Source organism: Ovis canadensis, chromosome 11 (assembly GCF_042477335.2).
Source record: "Ovis canadensis isolate MfBH-ARS-UI-01 breed Bighorn chromosome 11, ARS-UI_OviCan_v2, whole genome shotgun sequence".
NCBI lineage: Eukaryota > Metazoa > Chordata > Mammalia > Artiodactyla > Bovidae > Ovis > Ovis canadensis.
In genome coordinates, this window is record NC_091255.1 from 59,305,529 (window position 1) to 59,332,267 (window position 26,739).

At 56.7% G+C, this 26,739-nt stretch overlaps 3 protein-coding genes and 1 long non-coding RNA gene across 5 annotated transcripts; 2 read left to right on the plus strand and 2 right to left on the minus strand.

Moving 5' to 3' along the window:
- Window positions 1–1,548: 1,548 nt before the first annotated feature.
- On the minus strand, window positions 1,549–6,018 carry MRPL12 (mitochondrial ribosomal protein L12). Its single transcript, XM_069543780.1, has 5 exons — window positions 5,475–6,018; window positions 4,674–4,860; window positions 4,417–4,500; window positions 2,248–2,382; window positions 1,549–2,150 (listed from the first exon to the last, which is right to left on the minus strand). Exons 1-5 carry the CDS (start codon window positions 5,546–5,548, stop codon window positions 2,034–2,036), a joined length of 597 nt encoding a protein of 198 aa, XP_069399881.1. The 5' UTR covers window positions 5,549–6,018; the 3' UTR covers window positions 1,549–2,033.
- On the plus strand, window positions 5,790–7,984 carry LOC138415324 (uncharacterized). Its single transcript, XR_011247183.1, has 2 exons — window positions 5,790–5,895; window positions 6,178–7,984. It is a non-coding gene; the product is annotated as an uncharacterized lncRNA (long non-coding RNA).
- On the minus strand, window positions 7,023–20,549 carry HGS (hepatocyte growth factor-regulated tyrosine kinase substrate). 2 transcript variants are annotated; one of them, XM_069543777.1, is made up of 22 exons: window positions 20,371–20,549; window positions 18,851–18,935; window positions 18,444–18,519; window positions 17,973–18,065; window positions 16,281–16,404; window positions 14,909–14,961; window positions 14,446–14,514; window positions 13,667–13,791; window positions 12,508–12,586; window positions 12,343–12,441; window positions 12,159–12,254; window positions 11,507–11,545; window positions 11,289–11,429; window positions 11,135–11,194; window positions 10,456–10,666; window positions 9,895–10,067; window positions 9,669–9,809; window positions 9,411–9,588; window positions 8,602–8,735; window positions 8,407–8,526; window positions 8,138–8,227; window positions 7,023–7,709 (listed from the first exon to the last, which is right to left on the minus strand). In XM_069543777.1, the coding sequence occupies exons 1-22, from the start codon at window positions 20,405–20,407 to the stop codon at window positions 7,599–7,601; spliced, it is 2,334 nt and encodes a 777-aa protein (XP_069399878.1). In that variant the 5' UTR covers window positions 20,408–20,549; the 3' UTR covers window positions 7,023–7,598. The 2 variants fall into 2 exon arrangements, with proteins under 2 accessions (XP_069399878.1, XP_069399879.1); XM_069543778.1 differs by having other exon boundaries at window positions 10,456–10,663; window positions 20,371–20,527.
- A 138-nt stretch (window positions 20,550–20,687) lies between these two features.
- ARL16 (ARF like GTPase 16) lies at window positions 20,688–25,559 on the plus strand. The gene is made up of 5 exons (XM_069543782.1): window positions 20,688–20,777; window positions 20,946–21,004; window positions 21,451–21,564; window positions 22,139–22,254; window positions 22,415–25,559. The coding sequence occupies exons 1-5, from the start codon at window positions 20,717–20,719 to the stop codon at window positions 22,584–22,586; spliced, it is 522 nt and encodes a 173-aa protein (XP_069399883.1). The 5' UTR covers window positions 20,688–20,716; the 3' UTR covers window positions 22,587–25,559.
- The last annotated feature ends 1,180 nt before the right edge of the window (window positions 25,560–26,739 follow it).

The window sequence follows — 26,739 nt, forward strand, 5'->3', positions numbered from 1 at the left end:
TGTGCATAAATCTGAAGGGATGGGGACTTTGGGCCAACAGCTTGGCCTGGCAGCCAGGGATCCCTGTTCAGGGATCTGGTGTCTGTGCTGCAGCGTTTACACTTTCTTGGTTTCCGGGCAGGGAGGATGCAGCCCTGTGGGTGGCCTGGCATACGTCCCTGGAATCGGCAGGGAGGAGGACGTGGCGGGTGTCTATGGGGTGAGAGGCACATGGCTAGCTCTCGTTCTGCCACTGCCGTGTCCTCTGTGATCATCTCATGAGCCTGCATGAAGGCCAACTCCTACCAGGCTCTGAAGGGATCTTCTAAGTTCTTCTGTGGGTGCCAGCAGGGCAACTCAGGATGCCCAGCAGACCCACCTCCCAACACCAGGCCTAAGGGCTAAGTGGGCTTCAGGGACCCAGGGTGATCCCCCGTGGCACACCCAACCTATTTCCAGGTCTGAGACACCTTAGAGCTACCACAGGCTAGAGCAGGTCAGGGGGCGCTGGAAGGGTCCAGAGGCCTGGGCCAGGGGGCTGCCTGAGAAGGGGAGGCTGAGGATCTTCAGCGCCTTCAGACAGGACTGTGAGGTCAGGTGGGGGCACCATGGCAGCATCCTGTCTGTTTTAAGCAATGCGGGAGGAAGTTGGGCTTGATGGTCCCACAGGTAGACACACCTTTAGCAAATACTACCATGAACAAAGTGACCGCTCCTTGGGTGGGGTGAAGGGAGCCCATGTCATCACCCTACCTGCCCTGGAAAAAGATGAAGGAGCTCAGAGGATAAGCGGCCTTTAAAGGTCACCCATAGGGCGGGAGGTGGGGTGTGACCACACAGGCCTGGGCTGAGGGGTGTTCCTGAGCCTGGACCACTCCCTGCCCCTAGGAAACGGCAGCAGATCCGCAGCCAACACTTTGCCCAAGGTAGCCAGCTGTCCCTTCTGCTAAGTGAAGGCACACCCAGAGATCTGGTGCCGGCCAGTCGTTAACTTCATGAGCCCCAGGCCTGGCTAGTGGGCTCTCCAGTCAGGGGGCCGCCTCCCCTCTCCTGGGATTCTTTATCTGGGAGCCTGGCAGCTCCTGGACCTATCCCGAGCCATCTCACCCAGAGGGTAGCACTCCCAGACCGAGTGTCCCCTTCTGGTCCCACAAACCAAGGGAGGGGACTCCAGGTGGGACCTAAAGACCCAGGCCAGAGGGGGTGGGTCCCCACAAGTCACAGGAACTATGGGCCTCCCCAGAGTGGATACTCAAAAAGCCCTGCAGCTGCCTGCCCTCAGCTCCAGGGGCCTCCTGCCATGGGCCAGTGATGGCGCTTCCCCAGGAGAAGGAAGCCAAGGGTCCTTGGAGAAAAGAGAGCACTAGGCAGAGCCTGCAAGCTTGGGTGATCACTGCCACCTGTAAACGTCACTCTGGCACCAGGTCACCTCTTCTTACCAAATCCCTGGCTCTATGACAAAGCTCCCTGAGCCCCTCTAAGGGAGCAGTGGACACCCCCCAACTGCTGTAGTCTTGCAAAGCGCACCCTCCTGCCTTCTGTGCCCCAGCTATGGTACACACCTCACTCTCACCTGCCCAGGTCTGTATTTGCTGTTAAAGACCACCAACACTTAAAGACAAGGAGTTCCAAAGGCACCCCCACCAGCTCCCAGGTGAAGATTTAGTGCCAGCCACGCAGGAGCTGCCACCCCCACAAGCAGGACAAGTATGCGTTGGGACCTCAGAGGACAGCCCGCTGCACGTGGTGCCCAACCGACACACACGACTCCACACACAGGGCCTACACAATGCATTTTTCCCAGCGGCCACGGGGGGCGTGTACACTCCTGGTAGATTCTGGAGTCCTTCTCCCTGGGGCTGCACACTCAGTGGCTGCCCCTCCCTCCCCATCTCAGCAGGTCCATCCGTCTGTCCCAGAATGGAGTTGGCCTCGTGGTGTGGATGCCCAGTTCTGCTCCAAGGCTGCTCCATCCACTGAGCCTGGATGCTGGGCGCAAAGCAGGCGGAGCCCCACTCAGGGCCCGGGAACCCTGTCCACAGTCTCCTGGGCGGCTACTCCAGAACCACAGTGCCGCCCACTGCCTCCAGGGCCGCCTTGATCTTCTCGGCCTCGGCCTTGGCCACGTTGGCTTTGATTTCCTGAGGCAGGGATTCCACCAGCTTCTTTGCCTGCCAGAGAGTAAAGTCAGAACCCAATCTGGGCCTGGGTCAGCCTGAGAGCTGTCAGTGGCGGTGGGAGAGGGCTGTGTGGTACACGGAACCTCACCTGGACGAGGTTGATGCCCTGGACATAGTTCTTGATCTCCTTGATCAGCTTCACCTTGTCCACGGGCTTTGCCTCTGTCAGGCGGACAGTGAAATGTGTCCGTTCTTTTTGTTTGGGGACATCATCTTCTGCTGCCTGGGGGAAGGAGGGAGGAAGTGGGTGGCAAGGTGAGAAAGGACGGGGTGAAGCAAGCAGATTCATTCCCAGGCCACCCTGTCCTGCAACCCAAACGCAAGACCCAGGCAGGCTGCTTGACAAAGCCTACAATTTTGCCAGGAGGTCACAGTGAGACAAGTGGGCTTAGGCTGCCAAACTGGGTGCTCTCCTCGCCTAATCCATTCCATCTCTCCAGATGCTGCTCTAAAACTACCTTCTGCCCCCACCACCCAGCACTCTAGTTTCCTTGTCCTTTAAAAACTGTACTTTTGAGACAAGGAAAAATGACACCATAAGCACTCTGCAGATAACACTACAGAAAAGTAGTGCAAGCCCAAGGTTACATACTGATGACAAATGTACGACCAGCTTCAGCTCCACCAGGTGACCAATAATGGGACAACTGGGCATGACAGAGCTCCAGCAGTGAAGACTACAGCACCCCCAGACCAGGGACTACATGGGCCAACAGCCTGGGGCAGTTCTACTTTGGGTGTGCTGCCTAATTATGAACAGCACCCCCTTTATTCTTAAAAGCACTCCAGTTTAGACAAGTTACACAGTAATTCTCTCCTTGCCCCAGATGTTTAGCCTGTATAATCACCTTCCAGTTCATGGTGTGGGAAGGAGTGTGGACAAGGCTGGTGGCACTATCAGACACATGTGGGATGTGGGAAGCTCCACAGGACCCCTGACCTGGTTTCCTCAGTAGGTGATGGCTGGGGGAAGGGGGTTGAGGGCAGCCACCCAGATTTAAGAGGCTTGAGAAACCCAACAACCAAATGCAACACAGAGATCTCTTTTGGATTTGAGTAAAGTGACTGTTTTAAAGAAAGTCTGGGACATTCCTGGTGCTACAGTGGATAAAAATCTGCCTGCCAATGCAGGGAACATGGGTTTGATGCCTGGTCAGGGAAGATTCCACATGCTTTGGAATAACTATGCCCATGTGCCACAACTACTGAGCCCGTGGTCTAGAGCCTATGCTCCACCAACAAGAGGAGTGACCGCAGTGAGAGGCCAGAGCACCACAGCTGGAGAGTGGCCCTCGCTCTCCACAACTAGAGAAAGCCTGTAAGCAGCAACGAAGACCCTGTGCAACCGAAAACAAAACTAAACACTTTTTTAAAAAAAAAAGGGTCTAGAAATGGAACTTCTCTGGTGGTCCAGTGGTTAAAGAATATGCCTTCCAATGCAGAGGACAAGAGTTTGACTCCTGGTCAGGGAACTAAGATCCCGCATGGCTTGGGGCAACGAAGCCCTCCTGCCTCTACAACAGTGCCGCAACTAAGACTAATAAATAAAAAAACTATTTAAAAAAGTCTGGAACTATTAGCAAAACTTGAAGAGGCTAGGGTAGGAAGCCCTGCTAATTGCATTTGTTGTGCAAACAGCTCCTGGTAACACGAGGAAACACGTGCTTTCAGAGATGGATGGTGGAACACACGAGGCAGAAGAGATCAGAAATCTGTCTCAAGCTTCAAAGAACAGGTGAAGCAAATGTGGCAAAACCTTTATGATTTCTGACGCTGGGAAATGCATATCAATAATTGCGTTATTTCTCCTTGTGGATAAGTCCGAGATATCCATGGCCCTGCTATCCCTCTGCCTCACTCTCATCCTTAGCTCCTCAAGTCTTTCCTCAGAGTTTCCTTCCCTGCAGCCTTTCTTAAAACTGTAACCCGCTCCCTCCCTTAAGAGCTTTTTCCTTACTCTTTTCCCTTTCTGTTTGATACAAATTCTTTTTTTTGTTGTTTCCTCGCCTTTGGCTGTTCCCCTCCACCACAAACATGGTCTTCATATGGGCAGGAACCTGCACAGTCTTGGCAGGGAAGAGATGCCAGTGAGGGTGCCGGGGTGCCCACAGCCAGAAACCACACAGACCCACAGGCTGTGCCTGGTTGACACAAGACCAAGATGAGGGATGAGGAGAGAAACCTGGCCATGTGAGCTCAGGCAAGATATCAGCTGGACACCAGAGAAACACCGCTTTATGCACCGGCCTGAGCTCACCTCTGGGGCTGCTGGGGCAGGGGCAGTCCCAGGCACCATGCCACCCATCGGCATCAACCCGACATCTTGGATCTTCAGTGTTTTCTGCAGAGACAAAGAAGGATAGTTTCAGGAGCTGGTTGTTCCACCCAGACATGCTCAGGAACACGCCTGGCAAGGTCCTTGCATTTATGGAGCACACTTTGGATAATTTACCAAACTCCCAAATACCCCAGCAAGGGGCCCCAGAACTCCTTGCCCAGCCTGAGCACTGATACCTTCAGGAGCTCGTTGAGGTCGGAGATCTCCAGCAGCGTGAGGCTGGCAATGTCCTGGACCAGCTGCTGGATCTTGGGGGGGTATTCCTTGGGGGCGTTATCCAGGGGGGCACCAGTGAGGGCCTCCCCCCTTCGATGGCTGCTGCATCTCATAAGCCGCACAGCGCAGACGTGAGGTACCTGTTGCCTGAACCCCATTAAAACAGAGTCGTCAGCCTAGCACAGGCAGGTGACATGGGCCAGGCAGGTAGGTGCCATGAGCTCAGAAGACCTAGCTCCTTGGTCCCAACCCAGGTTCTCAGACTCCAGGGACCGCGTGGATAACAAAAGGGATTTCCCAGCCATTTTATACATCCTTCAAAGGGCCTTGGAAACCCACATAACTGTTTGCAGACACGCTACCCACGACGTTTCCGGCTTGGATGAACTCTACCAGTCCATGGACGTAAAGCAATTACCTGAATGCATTTTGCCACTCAAACTTTCAGAACCTGCGGTCCCTGGCGGTAGAACGCCACATCAACTCATGGGAGTCCTACCACGCCACTGTGCTGCCGGGGAAACTGAGGCCCGGAGAAAAGCACGGACCGGTCCAAGGTCATCCGGGGCCACCCTAGAACTATCGGCGGCCCGTGAGGTCAGGGGATCGTTAAGTGGGGGCCCCGTGCCTACCAAGCACGTAGGGACTCGCCGAGTCGGGGGAAGCCCCCCGAGCGCGGGAGCCGCCCCAACGTGCACCCTCAGTGCCGGGCAAAGGGCCCTATCCTATCAGCCTGCCCGGCCCTCAGCGGCCCGCAGTACCTGACGAGGCGAAGCGCAGCGGCTCGAAGCCCGAGACAGGGCCCCCATAGGAGGCTTGTGGCCGACGGCAGCATCGCTGCACAGGAGAGAAGGTCACACGCGGATCCTAGTAGGCGGGACGCTCTAGCCGCCGGGGCCACCGGACGGACGAGCTGGGGAGGACACTCTAGCCACCAGGACTACCAAGCGTAAAGTTGGGTAGTACGCTCTAGCCTCCAGGACAGCCTCGCATCAAACTGGAGGAGGACGCTCTAGCCTCAACTCGACTTGCCTCCTCTCGCTCCGCGAGATTATGCAAAAGACAACGGGCGGCGCAGGCGCAGAGCTTCTTTGAGGGGACGGTGGCCCGACGGCGGCTGAGCTGGGCCCTACCTGCCGAGGGGCGAATGAAGCCAAGAGAAGACTGAGACCCAGCGCCAGGGTTCGTTCGAGTCGGGGAAGCGGACTGGGCCCTCGATACGCTAGGGACGACGGGCAGGGACCTGACCCTGTTGAACAGCCCAGTGACACCTGCAGCAGAGTCCGGGCATATGACGTTTGTGCTGCCGCAGGACACGCCCGGGCATCCCTAGTGCCATTCCTCCTAAAGTCTGTTCCGGGGGCCCGGCCGCCCGTGGCCTGTGGTCACCTGGCGGGAGGGAGCTCCCCGGCCCTCTGGGCCGCCTTCTCCTCGGTCTCCTGTATCTAAACGGATATCTTGCAGGCCAGCTCGGGAGCATATTTGGTCCTTCCGTCCTGGCCGCCACAGTAGCGAAGCCACCGCCCTCCGCCTGAACCAGACCCGCAGCTAGCTAGAAACTCTGCTTGCAGCGTCTGCTAAGGGTTGTGATTGAGCCCGGAAGGGGTCGAGGATGGCGTCCTTGGGAGAATTTGTAAGCCTGAACTCTTGTCTCCAGCTGCCCAGATCCTTTGCACTCTTGCCTCTTAGTTCAGCTCCCAAATATCTGGCACATGGGGTGTCCCCAGCCCTTCAGGTCCTAGGGCCTTTGCTCCTTAAATGCAGCAGGGGACATTCCCCTCTCCTTCTGTCCTAGAAACCATAGGTGATTTTCTAAGAGCCCAGGGATAAATCCTAACTTTAGGTACAAGAAGGCTGGGCTTCCCTTTGCCCAGCATCTCTGTGATCCTGAGCCTGTTTTTGACGTGAGCTCTGAGCCCGGTAAACTACTGCATTGCTTCATAGAAGAGTTAAGGGGAGTCACCCAAGAGGTTTGCACACTTAGAACCCTGGATGTGAGAGGCCATGAGTATGTTGTCATAAACATTTTCTTCTAGGCTCCAATTCTGACAGTGCAGACTCAGACTAGAGCCCAGGCCCCACACGTCTCTCCCAGGAGTCAGGGCAGCTGGGTGGAGAGAGCACAGGTCCTTGGTGCTCAATCTCAGGGAGGAAGACAACCGATCTCAAGGCTGAGTAGCGTGCACCAGTTGAGACTACTGTGGAGCTAGGCCTGGGGCAAGGGGCAGCTGGCCTGTGAGGAGGCACCCACACACCCACCCAGAACTGAAACAGCTGCCCATCACTTTCCCTCTGAGCAGACACCCTGATACTTGTTGAAAGACATTTTTATTATCGTTGTTCCATTCCATCTACTCAGGGCACTGGATAAGATGGCAGCTCAGAAGCAGAGAAGCTGGAGACAGGCCCCACCCTTCCTGTGAGGGCCAAGAGCATCCCTGCTGACAGCCTGGGGGGCCATGCTGGAGAACTCCGGGGAGCACTCACGCTAGTCACAGACCATGGCCTCAACGTCTCCCGGGTGGGGATGGGAGGGCATGAGCTGTGTGGGGCAGAGACCCCACTCTGGCCAGCCCTCACAGACCCTGGCATACTGGGCTGGGGGCTTCCTCTCAGGGAAGGTCCTTCCCTTCCACCCTCCTCCCCGAGGCCCAGCCCTGGGGAAAGGAGTCAGACACGAACTTAAGGAGCCAGAGACAAGGATGGGGCCTAGAGGGACCAGGAGCTGGCAGGCAAGGACAAAGATGGAGGAGGGCCGGAGTGAAGGGCCACCCCGCCCACGCAGAGGGGAGAGCTCGAGGCAGGAGGACCACGCTAGTTAGAGATGGAGGCGGCAGTTTTGGAGAACCGTAGTGTTACTCTAGATGGGGAGCTCCCAGCCGGGGTCAGTCAAACGAGATGAGCTGGGCTTCGCTGCCCTGTGCCGGAGGGCCCTGTGCTGGGGGCTGCTGGGCCACTGGGGGCTGCTGCTGAGGAGGGCCGCTGGAGGGCGCCATCTGTGGGAGGACACACAGGCCAGTGGTCTGTCTTCCCTCTCCAGGCCCCAGCCTCCCCATCCTCTACCAGCTCCTCTCCAACACTCCACAAACCAGCCTGGCCCGGTACTTAGGCCCCTCAAGCCCTCCCCTTCCCTTCCTCCAGTCATCATGAACTCCCTGTCCTCTTCCTGTCCCCAGCAGAGCCCACTCCCCAGGCATTCCAGATTCATGTCTCTGGAGCTGGGTAGATGGGACCTTGGGCTTTTAAGTAAACATATGATTTTGACACCCAACAGCTATTGCTACATGTCTGTCCTGGTCCTGCCTGAAGAGCAGCAGTCCTGGCCCACGCCAGCCGCACTTCCCAGGACAGCTCCACTGCAGACGAGGGGTCCACAGTGAAGCCTGTCCCGTCATGACCCACAGTGGTCCCAGGAGAGGCTCACCTGCTGGTACACGGGCTGCTGCCCTGAGATATAGGGTTGCTGTGGGGGCGGCAGAGGCGCGTCTTGGCCGGGGAGGGTCGGCATCAGATTCTGTGGACAATGAAACAGCCCCATGCTAAGAAAGCAGCTCTGTAACCGGGTAAATGCCAACCAGTAGAGAGGCATTGGAGGGGACATGGGGCAGTGGGCAGAGCGTGGAGCCTGCCCAGCACGCTCCCACCCCCAAAGGCCCTGCTCCTCCCATCTGAGGCCCCCCAACAGCCTCTCACCTGCATGCTGTAAGGCTGGTAGCCCATGGACACTGACTGGCTCCCCATGTAGCCCATTGTACCAGACTGCGGGGGCTGGGAGATGGCTGGGAGGCTCTGTGGGGCCTGGGAGACCACATTCTGTGGAGGAGAGAGGGTGATGGGAGACAGTTGGGCCTAGGGGCCTTGTAGGGGAGGGGCAGCCTCCCCACCTACCTGATAGCCCTGCGTGGGAGTAGGCTGGTATGATGAGTAGGCTGGGCTGGTGGTGGGCCCTGTGGGGCCCTGTGGGGCTGGCTGTGCACCAGCCGCCCCTGCTGGGTACATGTAAGCGCTCACCATGCTGGGGTCTGCAGGCAAAGAGGAGAGAGCTCAGAACTCTGAGGATGGGGTAAGGGACAGGGGTTTGAGTTTCCCTTTTCCTTGTGACTTACAGAAACAAGTTTGTTTCACATTCTCACAAAATAATAGTAAGTGAAATCAACAAAGACAGGAAAGGACCCACAGAACGTCACACTCTCAGAAGACCAGTCACAGCCCAAATGAGAGGTGGTCTGCAAGACGACAGGCCAGCGGTCTTTGGGAAGTCAGTGTCACAGAAGCCCACAGAACATTCTAAGAGGGAGGACAGCTAAACGGGGCGGGTTTCCTGTTGGCACAGGTGAGGCCCTGGGGCCGTGTGAGCACGAGCCAGCCGCGGATGCAGTCACATCAGGGCCTCCGGGCTCCTCGTCTGGTGCCTGTGCCCAGGCCCTGTGGAGCATCCTGGTCTAGCAAACGCAGAGGCCTCTAGTAGTAAAGGGTGTCATACCCGCCACTCCCCCTAAATTGGGTCAGAAGAGAGTGAGTGTGGGTTGAATGTGGGGAGAGAGTGTGAATCTGAAAAATGCTGTGTACTGCTCTGCTGACTGTTCTGTAAGTTTGTGATCACACCAAAACAACAAAAGGAGGAAAGGGTAGTACTGGTCTGGGGTTTGTCTTGGCTGTTGGCCCCCCAACCCTCCTGCCCCAGCCCACTCCGTTACCTGCTGCGGCTGCTGGCATGCTGGGGTAGGGGCCGCTGGCAGCCGGGGCCGGCTGACTCATGTACATGGTGTGCATGGGCGAGCCCTCCACCGAGCCGGCTGGGCTGAAGGTGCCCGCGAAGCTCGCCGGGCCGGAGGGCTGGTACAGCACGCTCCCTGCCGCAGGCACTGCCTGGAGCTGGAAACAGAGACCGCTTTCAGGGCACTTGTCCGTCACCAGGGTGCCCAGAGGGACCGGGGCGTGTGGTGGGTGCGTGCCTGGGCGTAGGGCAGGGAGAAAGCTGGCATCTGGGCCCGCATCTGGATGGTCTGCTTCTGCTGCTCCAGGCGCATCTGCCGCTCCTTCTCTTGCTCCTGCAGGCGCTGGATGGCCAGCTGCCGCTGCACCTCCAGGTATTCCTGGGGGCCACGAGGCAGGCGTCAGGGCCGGGCAGGCTGCCACCGCCCCCACACCCCACGGCCAGGCGGGCCGCCACCACCACACCTGCTTCTTCTGCCGCATGATCTCCAGCTTCTGGGCCAGCTGGATCTGCCGCTGGCGCTCGGCCTCCTCGGCTGCGCGGCGAAGCTTCTCCCGGTGCTCCTCCCGCAGGGCGCTGAGCGCCCCCCGGGCATCACGAATCTGCGCCAGCTTGTCCTGCAGTCCCTCGTAGTACACTGTGGGGAAGGGGTGAGCTGGGGGGCCTTGGCATTGGCTGGAACACGAGCTGCCCAGCAGTGGGCACTGCTGCCCAGCCCGGCCTGGGAGATGGCAGGGTGCAGCTGGCATAGGGGCTCCAGGGCGGGTGGACGCACATGCACAGGTATGGGCACACATACACACACATACACACTCCCTCCAGCTCACTGTGCTCAGCGGGACACCTGCCACTGGGACTCCCTCATGCAGAGCCCAAGGTCCCTCGCGGCAGCCCTGCCCACACCACCCCAGGCGCAATAATGCCTGGCCCAGTAGGTACCCACTGCCCCTAGCAAGTGTGGCAGGCCCCTGATGGGAGCCCCCGAGGCCTGGAGGGCCATCTGGGAGGGTGCGCGTGGCACATACGCCTGCGCTCATCCAGCTGGTTGAGCAGCTCTAGCAGCTGGGGGTGCATGGTGTTGATGGACTGGAAGAGGGACAGCACGGCCGAGTCGTTGGTGATGCTGCGGCCCCGCACATGGTTGCTCTTCATGCGGTTGACGAAGGTGGTGACGGCGTTCTGCAGGGCCTTCAAGAACTGTGCGTGGCTCTCCTCCGACTCCCCATTCTGGTACTGCTGCCAGGGCACAGGGAGTCTGCCTGAGCACCTCCCACACCCCCAGCCCGAGTGGGGACAGGGTCCCTCTGTCTGGCTGAGCCAGGTGCTGAGCTCTGAGCTTGCTGCACGACTGACTGGGTCCTCCTGGGGGGTCTGCGAGAGGTGCCCTCAGCACCCAGTTCATAAGGGAGGAAACGGAGGCCCAGGAAGGCTCGGCTTTTGCCCACAGGCACAGCGTGGCCAAGACGAAGCTGTCCTGGCCCTGGCCTCTTACTCCACTGGGCACCAAAGAGCAGAGCCCCAGAATATTCCAGCCTGTTTGGGGTAGACAGCAAGGAGCTGAGCAGAGCCTACAGCCAACCCAGAGACGTTCAATGGAGAGCTGTAAGTGACAACAGCCCACCTCTGGGAGGTCACCGTGAGTCTGGTGCTCTGCACTCTGGGAGGCCAAGTCTGCCCCAGCCCAAGGAGGGAGTCATGGCTTACCTCACTAAAGGCAGCTCCGGCTGCAGTTACAGCCTGAGGGTCTGTCTCTGCGAGGGAAGTCTGGAAAAGACCAGACAGTGAGACTCCATCTCTGCCTATCCTGGTGTCCCTCTCCCAAGGGACCACAGTCCCAAGACTGAGAGTGGCCCCTTACCTCCACGTTGGCAGGGATTGCATGTCCCTCCCCAGGCTGGGCCGTGGGCTCTGTCAGAGGCACTGGCGCAGACGGCGTGGGGCTCTTCCGAGCCTCCTCCTGCTTCTTCTCCCAGTAGTTCCGGTTCAGGTACCGCGCAAGCTGCAGAGGCAAGAGGGGGTCACTCCCAAGGGCCGGGAGGCAGCGAGGTGACAGCACCACACTTGGGGTATCCTCACCTCAGGGTCGATGTCCTCAGCCAGAGGCGCCGACGAGTTCTGGGGAGACATGGTGGATATGAGAGGCCATAGGCCTGAGTAGAGGCCTGGATGGTAGAGCCATGAGTGGACCCTGCAGACTGGCCAAAGCCTGTCCAAGCGCCAAGGGGCTCCGTAACCGTAGATGGGATGCAGGGTGCTGCCCCACCAGCCCTCCCACAGAACATAGGGTCGGGTGGGCAACTGGCAGGGCTTCTCTCAGCTCCACCCACAGTGCCCTGCAGGGTTTGCAAATGACTTTCTAAACCTCTGCCCCACCTGCCACCTTCCTCCTTTTTACAGAAAGAACTCGGTCCACCTCCAGCAAACAGACCCTGTGACGGCCTCACAGGAGGCTAGAAAAACAGAGCACCTTTGACCCAAGGTGTCCCCAGCTCCTCCCGCTCGGGGGGGGGTATGGAAGACACTGGGGTCTCGACGGTGAGGCCTCCAGCCCTTGCAGTGTCCTCTGCTCCACTGGGGTCCTGACCAGGGATCTGAGACCTGTGGGCACCAGGCTGCCTCTGCCCCTGCCCAGGAGATCAAGCATCCCTGCTGAGGCACAATCACCTACCCCCCCATCCCACAGGAAGGGGGTCTAAGCCACTGGGGCTGAGCTGAAGGGCAGGCTCACCACAGGCGAAGAATACAGGCTGCTGGCGGGGGGCGCTGAGGAGGCCACGGGTGTGGGTTCTGCCTTGGGGTACGCGGTATAGGCTGACTTCTGCCTCTGCGGGATGACCAGGAGGAGGGTGTCCGAGGTGCACGCCGCACTTTCCTGAGCACCCCCAGACTCAGCAAGGCTGCCCCCCGCTCACCATCCGCTCCTTCTCCTCGGCCTCCGACTGAGACAGGGCCAGGGCCAGCTGCAGCTCCTCCTCTTCCTGCAGGGCTGTCTCGTCCCTTTTGGGGGGCAGCTGAGGATGACAGGACAGGGTTAGCGGGGCCAAGGGTCAAGGCGCCCCCAGAGGCCCGGGCAGTACCTGCGACTGCTGAGACAGCGGGCTGGTCAGGTACTCCGGGGGCAGTTCCGTCGTCGAGGCCGCTTTTCCCTCCGCTTTCCTGGAGGAGACAGGATGCCATGTGTCACTGGGCGCTGTATCCCACCCCCATGTGTTCTTGGAAACAGCCTGGGGCTCCCCTCTGACACCCTCAGGGACGGAAGACGGGGGTTCCACAGACCACACTCCAGAGAAAAGCTGGACCCACAAACCAGTTGTCACCTCTGGGCTGCAGGGCCCTGGGCAAGTCACTGGCCTAAAAGACAGCCCCTTTCCTGGAAGTGGGGCTCAAACACCTGCCACGCTGTGGCTTTCCACAGAAAAGACTTCCCAGTGGAGTGGCCTACAGATACTACTTCCCCAGGAGATCAGATCCTATCACTGATGCTGGGAAGATGGACAACATGGGCTCCTGAGCCAGCCACACAGAGCCTGACTGTCACCACAAGGAGACCCCAGACCCAAACCTAGAGATGTGCCTCAGCCTTGGCCCCTCAGTGATGTCCTTGTCACAAAAGAAAAAGACGCTGAAACTTACCAGGTTAGAGAGCTGAGGAGGTGGCTGGGTCCTAACAGGACCGAACCATCATGGGACGTTACTGGGACTTGGGAACCCTGAACAGGGACTAACCACACTGATGCCAAATGCCCCAACTCGACAGCTACCAGCAGGCTCGCGGGAACAGTTCCCCTTGGGAGGCACACATGGGAGTGGAGGGGAGAGGGACAGGGTGCCTGCGGCTCACTCCTGACTGGTTCAGGATACAAGGTGTGTGTGGGCACACAAGCCTGGGGTGTGTATGTGTGTGTGTGTGAGAGAGATGGAATCAATGGGGCTGCAGAAAGGCAATTCATTGTCGTGGGGTGAGGGCCTGTGTGTGTGCGTGCACGCGCATGGGGTGAGGGCCTGTGTGTGTGTGCGTGTGTGTGTGTGCACGCGAGAGGAGTGAGGGTGTGTGCGTGTGACAGAGTCAATGGGGCTGCAGAAAGGCAATTTATTGTCGTGGGGTGAGGGTCTCCAGGCAACTCCTGTGTCTCTTCTCCCAACACTTAATAAACAAACCTGAGCAACTGGCCAGCAGAACTCAGACCTAGGGGCCCTGCCTGGCACTGCCCTAGCTCCAGTGTCCCGGGGACTCACTTGTTGAGCTGCTCGTAGCAGGGCTCACACACCCGCACCTCCTTCTCGATGCCAAACTTGGGAATGGTGGAGTACTTGGAAGAGCACTTGCCGCAGAAGATCTGGCCACACGCCCGGCAGTGGTGCTGTGACACAGGGTGGGTCAGGGAGGCCTGGTCAGCCACTCTTCACGACCACCACCTGCCCAGCACCACCTGCTGCAGGAAGTGCCAGGCTGGGCCTCCCAGGTTGGGGTGGGCAGAAGGTGAGCCTGGGAGGCCACAAAGGATCTGGGGGAACAGGGCACACTCACAAGCTCTCAATTATAGCCTCTACTTTGAGGAAAAGTAGTCAAATTAACAAAAAAAGTTCACAAAAGAACACATAAGCTGTCCTAATAAATAAGTTTTGCTGGACATTGAGTCTGGGGAGTCTGCTCAGATGTCCCAGGCCCCAGCCTTGGCCACGGCTTCAGTGAGCAGAAGGAGGGTCCAAGCCGGACAGGTCAAGTCAGCTGAGGAGACTCAGCCAGGGGGCTACTGGCCGAGGCAACGCAGACCCAAACCCCTGGGCATGGGGTGCTTGCATTCCCCAGGAGTGCAGCCTTGCCTTAACTTTGCCTGAGGGCACTGACCATTGGATACAGACCCCAGATGACCTCTCTCCCCACGCCGCCAGGTCCCAGTCCAGAGAGAAAGGGCCTGCCGTGCGCACAGTGGCCTTGGGATGACAGTGGGAGGCTTGGGGTCTGTCCCAGCCAAGCGGGGAGCTGGGGCCCTCCCTGAGGTAGGCGCACTCACCTTGCGGGTCATAACCCCAAACTGCACCCGGCACCGGTGGCACTCCTCGGCATCCACCCAGTCAGGGGCCTGGGGACGGGCAGAGTCAGGTCACACGTCCCTTCCCTCTCTGGCCACCCCGCTTTCCACAAGGGGTGCAGGGACTGTAGCCAACCCACTGCAGACATGACTCAAGGAAGGATCTCCCTCCAAAATGGTCTTCTTTTCTTTCTAAAGACCTGACTGCAAGACTTCCCACAACGTCGGGGACATGAAGTATTTAACTGGGAACCACAGCCCTAAGGCACCTTCAACCAGGTTCCTTTCTCTACCTGCAGACAAAGCTGCATACTCTACTTAACGGGCATTCTCATGTTGAGGTCAATTAGCAGCTCACCTGCTCCCAACAAGCCCAGATCCCAGGGTCTCCCTTCTGCCTCCTGCAAGCAGCCTAACTCCTGGACCCAGCACCCCGTGAACTCACTCTCTCCGCAGCAAACATGGCATCGCTCTCCTTGAACTCTGGGAAGACGTGTCCTGGAAAAAGGAGGCCCCTGTTACCACTGAATGTTGCCCTGGTGTGTGAGGCCCTCAGCCTCACCTGTTCTTACCCATCAGTCCTGAGGCCTCCAGCAGTCACATCCCAGTTCTTGGCGTCTGCCTCCCCGAGCAGACAGAAGAGGCCCAGAGCCTGAGGCGGCAGGCACAGTGACCTCACACTGCACAAGGACGTCTTGGGGCGCAGCTCAGCCAGCCTGCCCCACAGCTGGGGTGGCTCCACGTGGCCGCTCAGTCCTGGGGACCACACACAGAGCCAAGCCTTGCTCCCACCACATCAAGGCCTCGCGGGTCTTTCCTGGGCCTCCCGTCTGGCTCCTGGCCTGCATTCCAGCCAACCACACTTCCCAGAGCTTTTAAACCAGAGCTTTTTCTTTTGAGCCATGGACCCGTTGAAATTCCGTAAGTCTTTGTTTTTTGGTTGTTTTTTTTTTTTTTTTCGGCCATGCTGTGTGACTTGTGGGATTTAGTTCCCCAAAGTAAGCAAGCAAGTAAAGTCACTGAGTCGTGTCCGACTCTTTGTGACCCCGTGGATACAGCCCACCAGGCTCCTCAGTCCATGGGATTCTCCAGGCACAAATACTGGAGTGGGTTGCCGTTTGCTTCTCCAGGGGATCTTCCCGACCCAGGGATCAAACCCGGGTCTCCCACATTGGTGGCAGATGCTTTAACCTCTGAGCCACCAGGGAAGCATAACCAGAGATCAAATCTGGGTCCCTGACAGCGAAAGTCCAGAATCTTAACCAGTGGACTGCCTGGAAATTCCCTCCGTAAACTCTGGATGTTCCCTCTCATTTCTGAAGTTCAGGAATTGAGAGTCTGAGACCAGCTTTTTGACCTGGATGGTCCTTCATCACATAGTGTCTGCACAGTCCTGCCCACCCTGCAACCAACAGGCAGTGCCCTTGCTCCCACTCCATGGCTCATCTTGGGGTCAGAAGACCTGGTCCCGCCGTGCGGCACAGGTGGGAGAGGACCCAGCCTGCCCTCTCACCCACGCCGGGTGGGAGCACCAGGAAATCTTCCAAACATGGCCTGAATCCACCGCTCTCCTTGCCAGAACCCCAACATCTCTCCACAGGCACAGCAACAGGGAGGCACACACACTGGGCCTGAAGAAGCCTGCCTCAGCTGCCACAGCCCCGATTAAGACTCTCCAAGTCCACTAGACTCAGAGCACAGTGCCGTCCCCAGCACAGCCTCCCTTGGGCCAACCTGGTGCAGGGCAGCCCCTCAACTCCTGATGGTGTGTCCCAAGCCCGGGACTGGACCCTCTTGCCCCCACCCCCGTGACTCACCTTCCACCTTCATGATCTGGTACGTGTCCTGGACCACCTTGTACTTGGGCTCATTCCGGAAGGCATGTGCCCAGGCCTGAATCAGGTACAGGATCTTGTTCCGGACGTTTACTTCCACCTGCCTCTGTAGGCAAGGGAAGAAGAAGATGAGGAGATGGAGGTGCCAAAGAGATATCCCAGAACAAGGAAGCAACTGGCAGACTGCAACTGGAGACGGGGCCATGCAGGGAGCCACTCTCCAGATCCAGGTCTCCTCCAGGAACCCCATCCCCAAAGACAAATCCATTCCCCCTGTCTGTCAGCTAAGGGCCTGCACTGGTCTCTAAACGCCTAGAGAACCTGGGGAATCCCTCAAGTGAAGGCTCGCCCACCCCTACTGTCTCATCACCACCCGTCTCTCCCCATCTCACCCCTGTGCTCTACAGGACCCTGACTACCTAGGGAGCCCCTCAGCCTGAGACCCACTCTGGGGCTGGCTAAGGCCAGCCACCAACAGGCAGAGCCAACCGAGCCTGGGCTGAAGGTGCAGACGCACAGTCAACCAGCTCCCTCCTTCCAGTCATAGGCAGCCCAGACAGGGGATGAATGGCTCCAGAAAGTTCCCCACATACAAGGCCACCACCTCCAGCAGATTAAAGCACAACCAATCCCACTTCTAAAGCTCTCTTGATGATGTACACACACAATGCTCAGGACAATGGGTCGAGAAAGCTGCTTTGAGGAAACACCCACCACAGCTCACATGCCAGAGTTCCTGCTCTTTTTTGTAATCTGGGTCCAGTCAGTGGACCCCTCTCCAGGTAGCCCCAGCCCTCCAAGGACTCAGACCTTGTGCCGTGAGAACAGGACACGATCATGCCCACACAAAGAGGGCAGGTTCTAATTATTCTTCTGTCACCCAGGACAGAGGAGGGGCTGGCCAGGCCTCCAGTCAGGGCTTGGAAAAGTCCTGCTGTCAGCTCAGCCTCAGATGGGCTCCAGGCTGCGAGGCCCACAGGCGCCCAACAGGCCCAGGTCACAGTGGCGGTGGAGTTGGTGCCGGAGCTGCGCTCCTAGGTTGCCACCTAGGGCGGCCTCAGCTCTACGGGATGCCCTTCACCTCCAAGAATGGCTGTACCACCCACTCTACATCATACAACCCCCTGGTGTCACTGCCCACATCACAATCCCTATAGGTGGGCAGCGAACCTGCCCTGCTCGGATGACCTCTTGAGGCCCTGGAGGACTTCCCTCCTCTGCCTTGGCGGGTGGGGCGGGGGGCAGGTTCTGGCATCCCTTCTCTGTTGCTGTTCCCCAGCTCTGCCTCCACAAACACATCAAACTCACGTGCCTCCCTGCTCTATGCAAGTCTTTTGGGGACCCCAGGTCTCCACTCACATGCTCTGCCATGGCCACACACACACTGTTCCTCCCCACCTTCTCTGCTACTCAGTGAGCATCCCCTACCCTTCAGACTCAGCTCCTGCCCTCCAGGAAGTTTTCCTCACCTTGCAGGAGGAGTGGGGTCTTCTCCGCACTCCCAGATGCAGCCCTGCCTAGCTTCTGGGAAGGCCTGACCTCTCCAGGCAGGGATCACAAACACTTGCCCTCCAGCCCTTGGCACTGTTCCTGACACAGGTGCCAGCAAAGCCCCAAGAAGCCCTTGGGGTGGCGCACCCCCACATGGGCCTCTGCTCCCTGAAGAGCACCCACCTTCAGCAGCTCCTTCAGCTCCTCCATGGTCTGCTTGTTCGCCACCTCATCATGGACTGTCTGGCCGCAATTCTTGACCACAGACTCCATGACCTGCAGACCCCAGGGCGGGGAAGACTTAAGCTGCAGGTCAGGGCAGGAACTCTCCCTCCTGGACAGGTCCACCTTCCCCACAAGAAGGTGGGCCTCAACAGGGCCCTCAGACCACCCAGCTGGATAGGAAAGCCCACAGAGCAGTCTCCAAGGCTAGCAGCAGCCAGGGCTACACCTGCTCCTTTTAGCTCCATGTTTTATCACCAAGGACAGACACTGGAGTCAACCTCAGGGCATACACGTGTCAGTCTCAGGTGGAAGAGTGGAAGCACTGCTCCCAGCCCAGCCCAGCCCTCTGTCCCTGGTGCCTCCACTGTTGGCAGTGCGCCCATCGCTGCCACCCCAACCAGGGCCGACTGGAGTACAGGGTCTGATTACCTCTAGGGCATACAAGGCCACGTGGGGATTCTTATCATTAACTTTCTTCTTGATGGAACTCACTGCGTATTTTGCCCTGACAGAAAAAAAGGCATTGGTAAAAGCAAACAGAGGAAAAAAAGAAAGAAGAAAAGAACAGCTTCTAAGACTGAGGAAAAGCCCATTGGCCATCTGGTTCTTGAGACCCCCTAGGCAAACGTCCAGGTAACCATGCACTCCCAAACTGTATAGAAAAAGTCCTTTAACTGTCCTGAGATCTCAAGAGCCATAGCATACAGACCACACAGTACTCCATCCGGGCCTAACATGCTCAGCTTTCATCAGGGCAGGATCTTGGAAGATGAGTGGGCACCAAGCAACCCCAGTCCACGGTACGGCCACCCCCCTGCTCCCGAGGGTGCACTTACTGCGTGTCCCCCTGGCGGATCAGGTCACAGATCTGGAGGATGGACTCCCAGTCAGTCTCCAGAAGAAGCTGGCTGGTCGCTTTGTCTAAGGCAGAAACACACCATTACAGCGGCTCATCCTGCTGGGTGATCCCCTAGCTGGATCCCCAGCTCAGCAACAGGCAGGAGGAACTGCCCCCTTCCCATTTTAGACATCTGGACCAAACAGAAAACTACGTGACCATCCTCCTGACACCTGACAACCGTGGAAAGCACTGTCCTTCCTGAAAGACATTTCGGGCTTTTTACACACAAGTGCTGTTCCAAACACTTTATGCGAACTCACTCAACTCTCACACAAACCTTAAATATTAGGGGATATTTCCACCCTCTCTGCGGACAAAGAAACTAAGGTGAGAAATTAAGAGAGGTAAAGTCACTAGGCCTGAAATCACACAGCTTGCTGGGGTGGAACCAGAAGTCAACACTAAGCTCTGTTGCCTCATCCCTCAGAGTCCCTGGTTTTCAGAAACTTAGCCTGTTTCTTTAGCTCTCAGCTGTGGCACTGCTGGAGAGACATACAGCAGAGACCCCAGTCCTCTGCCTCAAGTGTTTTGTGGAGCGCAGACAGGATTGACCTGCCAAGGAGTATTCCCCAACGACCACCTCTAGTCTACGTCACTGTGGCCTCAGACACACAAATGAGCAGCTCAGGGGCTGCTCTCCCAGTTCAGTCAAGACCACGGTCCCTGGAGTCATGCAGAAGATCAAAAAGGATTTGACAGTGACTCCTGGATTGATCGCTGAAGGGCTGAACCATCTCATGAGCTGAGTTCCTCAGCCCAGATAATTCAAGGAGCAACGAAGAGGCCTCATCTGAGGTCCCTCCGAAATCGCATTTGAGGAAAAAGGAGGCTAGGTTCAGGCTGACCATTCCACTACCCAGAGCGCCTGTCCCAAACACAGAACAGTTTCCTGAAGGAGAGTGAGCTTGTCCACAAACATTGATTTTCCTTCCTAAATCCTGTGACTTCCAGGAGGTTCAGAAAGATCAGCTATCCACCCCAACAAAGGAAACGCCTTCTTAGCCCCGGCGCTTCTTTTCGGAGCCCAGTGGGGACATACGGCGCAGGTCTGGATCCCTGGGGAAACAGCGCTCCGAAGGGCTGGCAGGTCCCAGGGAAGACACTGCCGGCTCCACCCTTGGGGCCCACGTATGGGTCGGAATTCTCAAATTCCACGCAACCTAGGTTTTTGGCGGGGAGAGAGGGTCTACTGAGACTTTACTATTTCACTGAGTCATCCATTCTCGTAACTCAGGACGTGAGGCCCGCTTGGCCAGACGCTGGTAGTTACTTCCCCAAGCTCCTGGCCGGTCTCCTGCGCGGACCCTCACTCAATCGGTCGGCGCCAGGCCCTGCGCCCGGGACCGCCGGGCCTTATGTCGCCTGCGCGCCCGCCCAGGGCCCGAGTCGCGCGGCGGTCTCCCGGAAGCACTGGGGGAGGGGGTCTTTCCCACCAGAGAGCGGGGGCAGCGTTACCTAGGAGACGCTCGAAGGTGCCACTGCCGCGCCCCATGGCGACCCGGGACCCCAACCTGACGCCGCAGAGACCCCCACTGCTGGCCGGCGCGCCCCCGACTTCCGCTTCCGCCTGCCTCTCAGACGCGCGCACGCGCACGTCGCCGGCCAGCCCGCGAGCCGTGGGGAGGCGGGTCTTTCCACTCGCCCCAGACGCTGGGCGCCAATTAAACGGCGCCTACTGAGACGGTCAATGTCGGGAGCCAATGAGCTCCCCGGCGGCGGAGTCTATCCAATGAGAGCGGGGCTGAGGGTGGGCCTTGCGTGGGTCACGGAGCTAAGGCTGTCGAGTGGAGCAGGAAGGGGGATGTGTCTCCTCCTGGGGGCCACGGGGGTGGGGAAGTCGCTGTTGGTGAAACGCCTGCAGACTATCCTTCCGCGCCGGGCAGGGGGTGGAGGGGGTCCGGAGGGGCGTGGGGATCCGAGGGGCGCTGGCGGCGAGCGGGTCGGGGTGCGTCGGGGGCCCTCGGGCTGGGGGCGGGGTCCGGCCGGCGCGCCCTCCTTGGCCCACTCAACAGTCCTTGACTGCCTCGCACAGTTGAGTTCCCGGGATGGGAAGGGCGACCTGGGCGATCCGCCCCCAACGCGGCCCACGGTAGGCGTCCTGCAGGTTTAGAAGTGGGTCCCCTTGAGATTAGCAGAGCTTTGGGTTCCTTTAAATGGAAGCAGCGGTCTGACTGGTGGGTGTGTTCAAGACACCTTTCCGGAGGTGGTGGGTGTCACCGCGGGGAGCCTGGCTCCGCCGGGACAGAATTCGCAGGGCATCCGGAGCCTCCTGCCCCTCACCACTGGTCAGATTGAGTTTGCTGCTCCCCGCACAGGGCGAATCCCTTTGGTGGGTGTTACAGCCAGTCCTGTGGGTCCTGCACCCCAGGGAGCATCTTTAGACCTCCTCCCTTGTGGGTTCTGCCTTAAAGCCTAAACACTTAAGACCTATGTTAGTGGTTAGGTCGCAGTGTAAAGGGCTGGGCACATTGCTCTCCAGGAGTTGCCAGTGGGAAAGCGCTTGTGGTGGTCTCTACATCCCGGTTTTTTCCACAGGTGGGTACCAATTTAACAGACATTGTGGCTCAAAAAAAGATCACCATCCGAGAGCTGGGGGGCTGCATGGGCCCCATCTGGTCCAGTTACTATGGAAACTGTCATTCTCTCCTGGTAGGTCCTAGTCTTTTGCTCTTCCTTTGGGGAAGCAAGTCCCCATTTCAGTGTTGTCTAGTCCCCAGTTTCACTTTGTGTGGGATGGAATTTGGGTTCCCAGGCAGCTATGCTAGTCAAGGAAACATGGCCCAGGCCAGAATTGCTTCCTTCTGGGACTCCAGCTGCTCCCTAATGCTGCTGGTCCCAGGCAAATGTGAAAGCTCACCGAAGGGTTGCTGAAGACAGTATTTCTTCTCTGCAGATAACTATGTCATCCACTCACTGTCTTATTGTTCTGGGTGTGTTTGTATGTTTTATGTTTTAATTATGTATGGCCTGGTTCATCCCATCCTGCAAGATCTATGCCCCAAATTCTGGGACATTTCCTTGTAAAAGTAATGGCTACACAAGTAGAGCAACTTCCATGTAGGTGGAAACAAATAACACTGGTGATTCTTGCATAGCTCGCTCCCCTCTGCTTTTCCTGAAGCCTTCCTTGCTCTTCCTGAGCCAGGCTTGTGATGTGAATAGAGATTTGGCAAGGATGGTATTTCATCCCGGGGGGCCCTAATCTCCATTCACTTCTTTCCAGTTCATGGTGGATGCCTCTAACCCCACCCAGCTCTCGGCATCCTGTGTGCAGCTCCTGGATCTCCTATCGGCAGAAGAACTTGCAAATGCATCAGTTCTGATTCTCTTCAATAAAATGTACGTGTCTGTAAGGCAAGCGGGAGTGCAGGTGTGCCCCAGGGCGGAGCTCCTGTGGAGGGTAACCAAGAGGGTGGCTCACTGGGGGGTGGGAGGGGCACAGTGATGGCTAGGGTGGGCTTCTGGCAGCCCACTCTGATACCTGCTGCTTTCACTCCAGTGACCTGCCCTGTTACATGACCATAGAAGAGATGAAGTCATTAATCAGGCTCCCGGACCTCATTGCTTGTGCCAAGCAGAACATCACCACCTTAGAAATTAGTGCCTGGAAAGGCACTGGCTTGTCAGACGTGCTGCGCTGGCTCCAGGACACCCACAGAACCAATGGTTGACTGCAGGGTGGAGAAGCATGGCCGGCCTGCTCTGTGACAAGAAGGCAGAGGCGGTACTGCTTGGCCATCGGCTGTCTGTTGCTTTTTGTAAAAGCACGCTAAGCCCTGGAAGACGGGGTTCTGTGCTGAGTTGCAGTGATGGATAAACTGTCACCCAGGTTACAGAAACGCCTGATATCTGCCCTCTGGCTCCAGGATTGGGAGAGGAGGACAGGCCTGCCAGGTGGCTTGTGTCCTGTACCATCCTGGGATGGTTTTAGGGGAATTGTTCCCCACTCCCCAGGAGATCTGCTTTCCAACCTGTAAAGTTTCTGGCACCTTAACGGTGGGATACCCCACAGACGGCGTCAGGTACATGAGTCAGTGTGGTAGGAAAAACCAGGCTTTGGGTTAGAAACAGTAAACCTTTACTACCCAGAGGTGCCTCCGTGGTCAGGGATCCCACAGGTAGGCCAGGGTGGAGAGAGGCTCTCATGGAGTATGGGAGGTGCTGGTGAGCTCATGGCCAGACCCTGAGGCCACAGTTCCCCCATGGCCCGCTGTGTTCTCAGCTAAGAGAGCTTGCAGGAAACACCTACGTCTATTGCTGGTGCGTTTGTGTCCTAGGGCCCCTGTAATGAATCACCATAAACGGTGGCTTGTAGCAACATAAACTTAACAGTCATAGGACTGGAAGCCAGAAGTCTGAAACTGAGGTATCAGCAGGGGTGATCCTTTTGGAGACTCCAAGGGAGAATCCATTCCTTGCTGTGGTTGCTGCATGGTGTCCTTGGCTTGTGGCTTGCAGGACTTGAATCCCTGACTCTTGTCTTTTTTTTTTTTTTTTTGGTTGTGCTGGGTTTTTGTTGGTGCCTGAGGGCTTTCTCTAGTTGCAGAGAGCTGGGGCTACTCTGCCTTGCAGCACATGGGCTTCCTGTTGCAGGCTTCCCTGGTGGCTCAGACGGTAAAGAATCTGCCTGTAATACAGGAGACTCGGGCTCAACCCCTGAGTTGGGAAGATCCCCTGGAGAAGGGAATGGCAACCCACTCCAGTATTCTTCCCTAGAGAATTCCATGGACAGAGGAGCCTGGGGGCTATAGTCCATCGGGTGCAAAGAGCTGGACATGACTGAGTGACTAATACTTTGACTTTTCTCTTGTTGTGGAGCACGGGGTCTAGGGTGCAGGTTTCTAGGGCGTAGTTGTTGCACTCAGGCTTAGTTGCTCCACAGCATGTGGTATCTTCCCAGACCAGGGATTGAATCCATGTTCCCCACACAGGCAGGCAGAGCCTTACCCACTGTACCACCAGGGACATTCTCTGCCTCTGTCTTCACATGATCTTTTCTTCCTATGAGGACGAAACAGTGGTAAAGAATCAGACTGCCAATGCAGGAATTGCACGAGACACAGGTTTGATCCCTGGCTCAGGACGATCCCCTGGAGTAGGAAATGGCAACCCACTCCAGTATTGTTGCCTGGGAAAGTCTATGGACAGAGGAGGCTGGCAGGGTACAGCCCATGGGGTCTCAAAGAGTCGACACAACTGAGCAGCTGAGCACGAACAAGGGCCCACCTTAATCCAGACTGAGCTTATCTCAAAATCCACAGTTACATGTACAAAGATTGTTTTTCCAAATCAGGTCCTCTTTGTAGGTTCTGGAGGTTACAACTTGGGCATACCTTTGGGGCTGCTATTAAACCTGCTGCAGTCTGGTAAGAAATCCTCTGCTTCTGAGTGTGGTTGTGAGTTTCCTACAATACCTTCCCCTGTCTCAGCTGGTGGTCTAGCTCACTGGGTTCCAAGGGCCTTTGGAAGGCCTGCATGGCCTCCTTTAGCCTTGTGGGGACCCAGGGCTCCAACACCCTGCGGTTTCTCTAGGGCAAGAACTGTTCACATTGGCCTGCCTTGGCCACCCCTGTGGTTGTGCTTTGGCCTCACCCACTCTGATCCCAGGGCCAGATGTCTAGGCCCAGAGGGGCCAGGCAGGGGGCTCAGTACACACTCCAGAAGAGTGGGCTGAGGGGTCTGGGCTCCAAGTTGACCTACATCCTCAGCCTGCTTCAGTTTCCCCAGTTGCTCTGAGAAACAGCTCTCAGATGGAGTAAATACACTCTGTGAAGAGGCCCTGGGGTTGGGCAAGCCATCCTGAAGAATCTTAAAGACAGCCTTCCTGAGACCTGGAGGAGAGAATAGCTGGTTTTTGGAGGGAGCCACTGGCTGGCTGGGTCTGTCTAAGGCCGTCGAAGAGTGCTTTGCAGTGTTTGTAACGCCTGAACATGGCCGCGGTAGAGGTTCGGAGCCCCACTGGGGACCATCTGTGACTGTGACCCAGGAAAGCATACTGGCTGCGCAGAACGCATCTTCCCATCTGGGATGGAGCAAGGTTCTGAGCTGTTCTGCTGTCTGGAACCTGAGAATCTGGTGAGGGGCTGGTCATTCTCCCTGGAGAATGTGCCACCTGTGCACACTCCCCACTCGCCCAGACTGCAGGGTGAGCTTCTGAATGCTGCGGTCCCACTAGGCCCCGACACCACCCCAAGGTTGGCCACCGGAGGAGCCCATCCATTCTGTGTTCTCCCCACTCTGCTTTCTCAGAATCACCTACAGAACTCGTCAACACAATGGACCCTAGACCCCCAGAGTCCATGTGGATGCCACAGGGCTCCCTGAAGTCAGTACTGAGTTCTCAAAAGTGCTGATGCTGCCCTCTGGTGTCCTCATTCCTAGACTGGCTGGGAGGGTGGGTGGGCAAGGGGGCAAGAGTCCCCCAGGTATCAGCCAAGGAAGGACCATAGCAAAGACTGCCTCCTCCTGACCCCCACGCTAAGAGCAACACTAGTGCCATCAACAATATATTTTTTGTATACATTATACTTGTATGAAATATAAGTATATAACAATATGTTTAAGATAATTCAGTTGCCCACCTGTTAAAAATGAGTAAAATAAAATATTTTTTAAATATCAATAAAGTTAGACAATTTAATGAATCATGACTTTCATTCACAAAATGATAGTTTTTAATATTCAGGAGTAAACTGTCAAGAAATGTATGACATAGATGAAGCAGACCACAAACTAGCCACAAGAAACAAGATTTATATACACAGTAGTTCTTAACTGGGACAGTCTGGCCACCAGTGGATACTCTAGAAATATTTTGGATGGTACAGCTGGGGGTGGGGGCTGCGATCCAGCATCTATGTGTGTCTATTAATACAAACATAGAGAACAGGAGAAAGAAAGAATGACATTTATTTTAAGGAACGAGCTCATGTCATTGTGGAGGCTGGCAAGTGCACAATCGGCAGGATTGGGCAGCAGGCTGGTGAAGCAGGTTGACGGTATGTTTATAGTCTGAAGGCCATCTGCTGGCAGAGCCTTCTTTGTGCGGGTGAGGTCAGTCTTTTCTATTATTAAGGTCTTAACTGAAGTCCACCTGTATTATGGAAGGTAATCTGCTTTATGCATAATGTCTACTGATGTTAATCTCTAAAAAACACCTTCACAGAAACATCTAGAATAATATCTGTCCATTGGTAGACATCACAGTGAGTTTCTTGGTCTGATGAAGTGATGGTCAGGTGCCCAAACTGGTGCAAAATCCTCTGTTGTGATTCTTTCATAGTATTCTGAGCATTTGCATCTACCACCAGGGCAGCAAAGCACAGTCCAGAGTTGGCATCTCTCCTTGTCAGAACCCCTTGTAGCCCTGGGTTGCTGGCATCAGTCTGAGCTGACCCTGTGCTCAGGGCCTGCCCACCAGTGCACCTGTGAACATCCATGGTCTCAGTGTCTCGCGTTGGCAGACAGAACAATTGTTATCAGCATTTTGGATTCTCAGAGGGCGCAAGAGGTCTACAGGCACCTCAGTGATGCTGGGTATTCCAGCTCTAGACCACCACAATAAAGCAAGTATAATAAAGTCAGCCACACAAATATTTTGGTTCCCCAGTGTGTAAATTTGAAATATTGTGAATATTGCCAAAATGTGACACACAGACATGAAGTGAGCAAATGCTTTTGGAAAATGACACCTATAGACTTGCTTGATACAGTTATCACAAACCTTCCTTTTTTTTTTTTAAAGTTAGTTATCTGTGAAGCATAATAAAATGAGGTCTGCCTGTTTGTCTACATTCAGCCCATCTCAGTGTTGCTGCAACACCC